Genomic DNA, 7,687 nt, shown 5'->3' with positions numbered 1-7,687 from the left:
TCAGAGTGTGTATGTGTGTGTGAAAAGTGGAGAGCGTGTATTATGTATGCATGTGTAAAAGCATACATGTGGATTTAATGTAAGTCACCTAAATGTTGAAAAAAAAAATATATATATAAATATATAGATATATAAAATTTAATTTGATCTATGTTTTACCTGTGACAGTGTCATGTGCTACATGCGTTGTGGTGTCCAACATTCATGTCCCAGGTTGTGCAAAACTGACTGCAAAATAAATCTCTGTGTGGTAAGTTGTACATTGGAAATACTGTGATTCATTTCAGTATATTGTCCCATTGATAACATACCAATGTATAGATTAAACTCAAGATTCATGAGATATTTTAATGTCTGAATTTTCTGCAATTCATTTTATGGAACTCTTTTCTGCAGCCATTTCAACATTGAAAGACAGCCAACATACCAGACTTTATTATTCAAGAGCCGAATGTGCTCGTCTCCTTTTACCAGCTTCATCGTTTCATAGAACATCAACAAACACCTTGGAGGTAGCATTTCTCCAAGGTTTCTGTGTGGTTGAACCAGATATGACGTGTTAAAGGGGTCATATTATAGTTTGCATGTTCTGATGTTACGTATACACTTCTGCAAAGTTGGGTGCCCAAGTTACAGAGTTAGAGACTTAAAGCTTGAGGTGAACATATGTTTGCATGTTGGCTGGTAGAAAAACTCCCAGGTTTCAGTCTGGCAAATGTCTTTTAATCTCAGAAGTCTTTTTTTTTTTTTTTTTTTCTAAATGCTAACCTTTCCACCTTTAACTTTTACCAAAGAGGAAATCATAAAATAACAATGCATTTTGTTACAAGCCAGAAACAGATGAATAATGTTTATTTGTTCATGGCACTTGAGCAGCAGGATTTTTGGTTGTTGTTTTGCTGCTGTACAGTGTGTTGGTGCTGTTCTAGTCACTTCTGATGTACTGTCGTACTGTGCAAACTGCAAATAAAGCTCTCTGTGCTGCTAACTGAACCTGGGCGGTTGGAGGAATCAGGAGCAGGACCAGTAAAAGTTAACGACACAATTAACAATGCTATTTACACAATAGCTAGATGTCAGAAAACTGATATTTCAATGAAAATCAATATATTTAATTTATATTGTAATGTTGTACTGAACAGTTAATTGGGAGAGCATCCAGAGCCGATGAAAGACATGGGTAGTGCTGACTACTCTTTTCGTATAGTTCAGCCCACAGGATGACTTCCGCAAGCTGACCAATCGGATCAGAGTGGGATTGTGGGACACAGGAGCTCAAATCAGCGTTTTTTAGTCTCAATAAAGTGCTGTCACATAAAGAGGAATCATAACACATATTTGCACCTTTTTGCTTGAAAATCATGTAATCTTGCTTATAATCAGTGGACCCTAAATTAAGCTTAAAATGACCACTTTAATGTCACCTTCGATGCAGCCTTCAAGTCTTTATGCTAAGGCTATGGGCTCTAGCCCGTACGTAGCCGTAGCTTCATATTTACCAAAGATGTATCAAGTTCTCTTCTAATTCTCTAAAAAGGCAGATACACAAATTTTCTTGACTGTTTCTCAAAATATTTTAAAAACAGTGCAGGTCTAAAGACTGAATTCTTTGTAGTCAGTAAATTACTGTTATTGTATTCTGACTATGTCTGTCTGTTCATTTGTTTCATACTGTACTTATGAAAGCAATAGCTTATCAACATTTTCATGAAATTTTATTGGAATTTGTCCCAAATGTCAATTAGGACTCAAGAATGAACTCATTAGACTTAACTTTCATGGTCAAAGGTCAAAGACACTCTGACCTCATGTCAACCCCTACGTATGAACCATTTTTGTGATACTTTGAGGGGATTTTGTCAAATTTGGAGAGAATATCCAACAGGATTTAGAAAGAATTCATTAGATTTTGATGGTCAAAAGACATTGTAACTGTGGTCTTGTGTCCATCCCATTCTCATAAAACCTATATCTTACAGATGCCTGGCAGGAATTTAGTTATCTGGCACAAATGTCATGCATGTAAACTGTAACTTGACTGGTTCGGAAAGGCATACAATCACAATGTGGTAAATCTAAATGCCCTGTTAAAAGCCTTCGTTGAACCTGACTTACAGTAGAAGACAATCATTGTTCTGACATTTTTGCTGTAAATTTGGATCATAATCAAACATGTCTAAAATCACAGCAAAACAACAACAAAAAAAAAACATAATAAAACACATCATATCTCTTAAGACATTGTCAGTGTGTCAACTGAAATACTACAGAGCCCCCTCGGGTCATGGTGAGTTTTTTCTGAGCTAGTTTTATTATATAGACATTATTTTGCAATGCTTTTGAGTGCACAAAACCTTTTTTTTTTTTGTCTCTTTTGCGTTTTCACTAACCCATGATGGAAGGATTGCCTCTATGCCTATGTCATTCAGTCCCCTGGCACAGCCACCACACAAGTGGGTTGACCCTCAGCTGTGGCTGTTGAGCAGCAAGTAGCATTGTAGCTAGGCTATGTGGATAGTTCATTAATGCAGGCTGTAATTGCTACTGTCAAAGCTGAGACTGGCATTGGAAGGGTACAGCCTAGATGTACTAGACCTGTAGCCTGTTATGCAGATACCTAAACAGTCTGGATGGTCTTGAAACTGTGTGTATGGATCAGACTGAAGAATCATATTAAGTGATTCCATCTGATCCAAACAGTACAGATATGTCCAGTTACGTTATGTATGAGTTGGTAGACTGCTACTACAGATACACCTACAATCATGGATGCATTATGAGAGAACACAGAGGGGACATGTTACATGATGCATTTATTTATAATTGCTCTTCTCAAAAGGCAGAGCTCCAACAGTATGCATTCGCTGTAGCTGCAGGTACTCACCCACTCTGCCTACAGCTCTGCTATTTGGAAGCTGTGGTTGTGAATATGGTATTTATTACCTTGCCGGTGCCAGTGTCATAACCAATAAACAAGGCTAATTAACTCTGTTAACTAATTGTATTCATCTTGCTTCTTGTTTCTTAGCCCAAAGCTTAGGGACAACCCAGTCGTTGTGCCAGCTGCAGTCAACTGCAAAGTACTGTAAATAAATAAATCACTATGTTTTGTGGGCTGCATAAAATGCTCAGTCTACTAAAACTGTACCATATTGATGCCTTAGGCAGTCTTAGGTCTTAGGTTTATCCCACCGTGTAACAGTAATAAACATACAGATAAGAAAATTAGTTGCACAAAAGAAAAGCAGTGTTACGAGGATGGCTCATCAAAGCAGACAATGCTTTAAAGTAAGAAGTCTTGACACAGCGTACCGATGAATGGCAGCTTCACACGCACACACACAATAAATACATTCCCTCAGGTTCCTCTGGATCAATTCACACATTTACACATATTTCAATGTCTGAGCCAACATAGTGTAACTGCTTCCATTCAGTGGACCACACAATAATTAGTTCTACAGCTCGGTGCCAGCTCTGTCTCTGTTGTGCTTTCCCCTCTCCACAGTATCACCGTCTTTTCAAATAAAGCCAGTGTTTCCTTTTGCTTTTTAGTATTTTTGTTGGTGAGACGAAAGCGTGTGTGTGAAATGTGGCACTGATGAAATGAATCATGATACAACATTTCCTCAATAACTCACCAGTGTTCATTATGGTCTTCACACAGAGAGGCTTGTTGAGCGGATGTCATCAGCATGTTCATCTTTAAGGACTGCCTCTGATTTTTCTCTTCTCGTTCTCACAACTTCACGTGGATAGTCTCTAAAGTCATACTGAAGAGATGTTGCCGCAAGAAGGAGGCTGCCCGAGCCCCCCGCGGGTTCGAATCGTAATCTGAGTGATACTTCTCTTGGCCGGGGTGAGATGATTTTGATTGTGACACTTCCACAGCCACCGCCGCAGCTCTGTTTGGACCTGCAAACAAATGTAAGTGTAAAAGAATACCAGACGTGTTACAATCGCCACACTTGTTAATAATATGTTTGAGTGTATTTAGCACCTTATGGAGGCTTTTCCAGCTATTTTCTTTCTATTGATATCTGTTCATTTTAGGAAGTAGGTTTGTATAAAATATGAAGCCATACTCCATATTTGTCTTATCTTTGTTGTTATTTCACCTCTATTTAGTCATCAGTCTCTAATTGTTTTGCGCCTCTATGGTCGTTTGGGGCACTACAAACAGGGAACCACGGCCACCTCTGGCCTGTCCTTGTTGTTTACAAGAACACTTCAAAGAACCTTTAACTCCAGTATTTTTAAAATTTTCTCCCACATTAGCGTTGAGCATGATGAAGAATGAAGTTTTCACAAAACCAATAAATGTATTTTCCTACCTCTCCATTCATGAAACAGTAAAGTAGTGCCACCACAAACCCCTGCAACACAAGAGACTGTATTATTTGTTTGGATATTATGACACTGCTTAATTTTTACCCTGAAAACCACAACTTTGTTAATAATTCACATTATTTAAAAAATCATTGTGCATCAATGACGGCTAAAAGGTTATTTCTAATCTCCAAATATGACAAGTAAAAATGTCTGCATTACAAAAGACCTCTCTTGAACTCTAAGTTATAAGTTATTCATATTTAATAATGGATTCTGATCAATTTTAATATAACTTGTGAATCTGAAGTCTTGTCTCTTCTACTGTTTTATACCTGAAAGGAGCCCAGTCCTAGTTCGATGTAAAGTCTGGCTGCCACCCCAGTGTTCTCAGGAAGGAAAGCAAAAACGGTGTAGTGCATCCCAAACAGAGGGATGAGAAACAGGGTGGATTTAGCCAGTCTCCTGATGGAAACAAATAAGAGAAGAAAAGAGGAAGAAGAAAGACCAGACCTAAGTCCAGGTAATGATGTAAGGCCTTCGTAAGTCTGAAACACACTAATTACAGTGTACTGAGGTCAATCAGTATCCGTCTAACACAAGCTATATAAAGTTTTAAATGCCAAGCACAAAGCAAAACAGAGGAAAATGTGTAACTTTCATCAAGGCTCTGGTGTCAAATCTTCATTACACTGACCTTTAAAGCAGCGCTGTCATCAGGCCAATCAGTGGAAGAGATTAAAATGTCAAAAAAACAAATGAATGTGATGCATTGTGCCCAAAGTTAAGTTCAAGTAAGATAAGATGTCTGAATATTATGTAAATGCTGTTATTTAATTTGTGGAAACATCATGTTATTGCATCAGATTTTTGCAAAACATGGTTTGAAATAAAACAGTAACTCCACCACCACCATAGATAGATAGATAAATGAGTTAAAGTGACTACAACCTAACCTAACCATATAGTTTTAGTCATTTGAATTGTCATAATAACCAAAATAATCACTCTGATCAGAAATAACTTTACCGTCTTCACTGCTGAGATATAAAAAAACAAATCTCAGCTTATTCTTAAGCCTATAGAGTAATAGGATTGTGGTTGTCCTGGGATTTATGCCTTTGTGTTACCGTCACAGATCAGTCTGAATCGCACTGACGTTTGTTAGACTGAGATGAAGCTTTTGAAAGTGTGAAACATTCATTGAAGTAGTGGAACAATCTTATCGCTGGCTGGAGGAGACGTCTATTTCTGGTACCAGCTGCTATTTTTACGTGCTCTCATTGTAAATTAATTCAGCTGAGCTAGAAATCTGCACCAACCAAATGTGAAAAGGAAGGCAGCACTCATCCAGGTAGAACAGGACTTCTGGGGTTCCTGTGTTACAGTCATACGTGGAGCTTTTTCTCTCTTCACTGTTCTATTTCTTTCATGCTTTGTAAATGCTGCATATGTTACAAGATCCATCCAAAAGACTATATTTTGTCTTTTTGAATTACTCTTTTAAAAAGGCACTATACAAATCTAGTGCAAGCAAATGTCATTTTCCCTACTTAAAGTCAAGGGGACGTTTTGCTTTATTATCTGAATTACACCTACAGTATGTGTGTAAAGCCCTTTCTTTATATTTGATGATAGATGCATATCTATTTATATCTATCTATCTATGTTGGAGGACATAGATATATGTGCTATGTTCACCATGATTTGTGCCTCTCTTAAAAGACAAAGGATTCTCTAACAAGCAAAGATTTATCAGTGGCTCGGCTTCACGGTGTCTCGACCATGACAACATAGCTACCTTCACACCCACTTTCTAACCCTATTGTGCTGAAGCTCTTAGTACACAGATTTAGTGCTCAGTTATGGATTTATGTTGGGTGGATTAAATTCCCCTGCAGATTTCTTGCTGAAGTTCAGTTATTTTGACAGCCAGAGCTTTATCCACATATTTTAACTGTAAACGCCAAAACAACTTGCTATAAATCAACAATTTGTGTCTCCGAATTAAACTATTCTTTATATGATAGGTCTTCAAGGTTAAAGTTCCAGTTCTCTTTCTCAATTGAATACTCACATAAAATGTCCAGTGTCATTGTTCCCAGCCATGGCTGAAGATTTGAGCTTTTGAACCAAAATCCTGATGACGTTGATGAAGATGACAATGTTCACCTGGTAGGGATACATGCATGTGCACACACACAATTACCCAAATAAAAAAATCCACACACATTCAAAGAAAGAGACTGAAAATGCACAATAGTAAATGCATTGTAACCTAATCATATCCTTCAATTATCATATTCTAACAAACCGAACCAACCATTTGAAGTGGTGTGAATCTGTCATAACAATAATAGTCTGCATTTAATACTTTGAGGGCCGTGTCTTAGCTGTTCTAAAATAAAAATAAAAGAGCAGAGTGTAAGGCGGCTGATGCCATGGACCCATTATTTCAAGTCATATACATTTCAAGTGGTGAACCTGCATCTGTAGAACAGAACAGTAAATGAGCACAGAGTGAGTTGGTCAGGTATGGTTCCTGTTTTATAGGTCTCCACTCACCAGTAGAGAGGCTGTTATTGGTCCTTTAATAATCCACCAAATACCAACATTGTCTGTGTCATCCCAGCAACTGCAATTAAAGTAATTCAGTTCAGGATTAAAATACAGATACGCTTAAGGTACAAACAGCTACTACTGTTTAGCATGCATTGGCACCATACATTAACAAAGTGGTGAAACAACTCGTATAATAAAAGATTTCTTACCCTCTATCATCGTAGAAAAATCTGGTCAAAACCCAAAGAATGAGAACTGTTGACGGCAGGCCTGTAACATAAAAGCAGAGATTAACTATGCTTGCTGTGTATCTGTCAATTAAAATTAATCGCAATAATACTGTAGACGCAAATTACTATTCTGCAGCATTTTTTGTGAAAAATGTATCAAATGTACGCATCCCACTTGCATCTCAATGCCAAAAGAAGAAACGGGCACAGGATAAAAGCGTGAAACAGGAGAGAGCTCGATATAAAGGCTGCAGGAAAGCTGATAAGAAACATCAGAGCCACGGCGGAGATGGAGCTCTACTCATGCACACAAACATGCACCACGGTCAGGCTGCATAAACACTTGGGATGAAAATGTAATTTCATATTTTTCTTGGCAACAAGTGCATGTTTGAGTGTGTTTTGAATGATTTTGTTAATATAGCTTTGAGTTAAATAGACGCCACGGCTGATTTAGTAAGATTTTGTATCAATCCATCTTGTAAATGAAGGGAAAACCTTGAGCTGCTGTCACGTACTGTTGTGTAGTGTCCTGTGGAATCTCAGTCATCTGTAACACGAACTGA

At 37.8% G+C, this 7,687-nt stretch overlaps 1 protein-coding gene across 1 annotated transcript in view; it reads right to left on the bottom strand.

Annotated features, from left to right (window-relative positions):
* Positions 1-3,768: 3,768 nt before the first annotated feature.
* ghrhra (growth hormone releasing hormone receptor a) overlaps positions 3,769-7,687 on the bottom strand; it is a 28,203-nt gene continuing 24,284 nt past the window's right edge. The window contains exons 9-14 of the mRNA XM_026374044.1: positions 7,101-7,161; positions 6,895-6,964; positions 6,407-6,501; positions 4,665-4,794; positions 4,335-4,376; positions 3,769-3,915 (exon numbers count right to left, since the gene is read on the bottom strand). Of these exons, the coding sequence (XP_026229829.1) occupies positions 3,769-3,915; positions 4,335-4,376; positions 4,665-4,794; positions 6,407-6,501; positions 6,895-6,964; positions 7,101-7,161 (545 nt within the window). The remainder of the gene's footprint in view (positions 3,916-4,334; positions 4,377-4,664; positions 4,795-6,406; positions 6,502-6,894; positions 6,965-7,100; positions 7,162-7,687) is intronic.

The sequence above is a fragment of the Anabas testudineus genome, chromosome 17, assembly GCF_900324465.2.
Source record: "Anabas testudineus chromosome 17, fAnaTes1.2, whole genome shotgun sequence".
In the NCBI taxonomy this organism is placed as follows: domain Eukaryota; kingdom Metazoa; phylum Chordata; class Actinopteri; order Anabantiformes; family Anabantidae; genus Anabas; species Anabas testudineus.
This window is presented reverse-complemented; position numbering and strand designations above follow the sequence as displayed.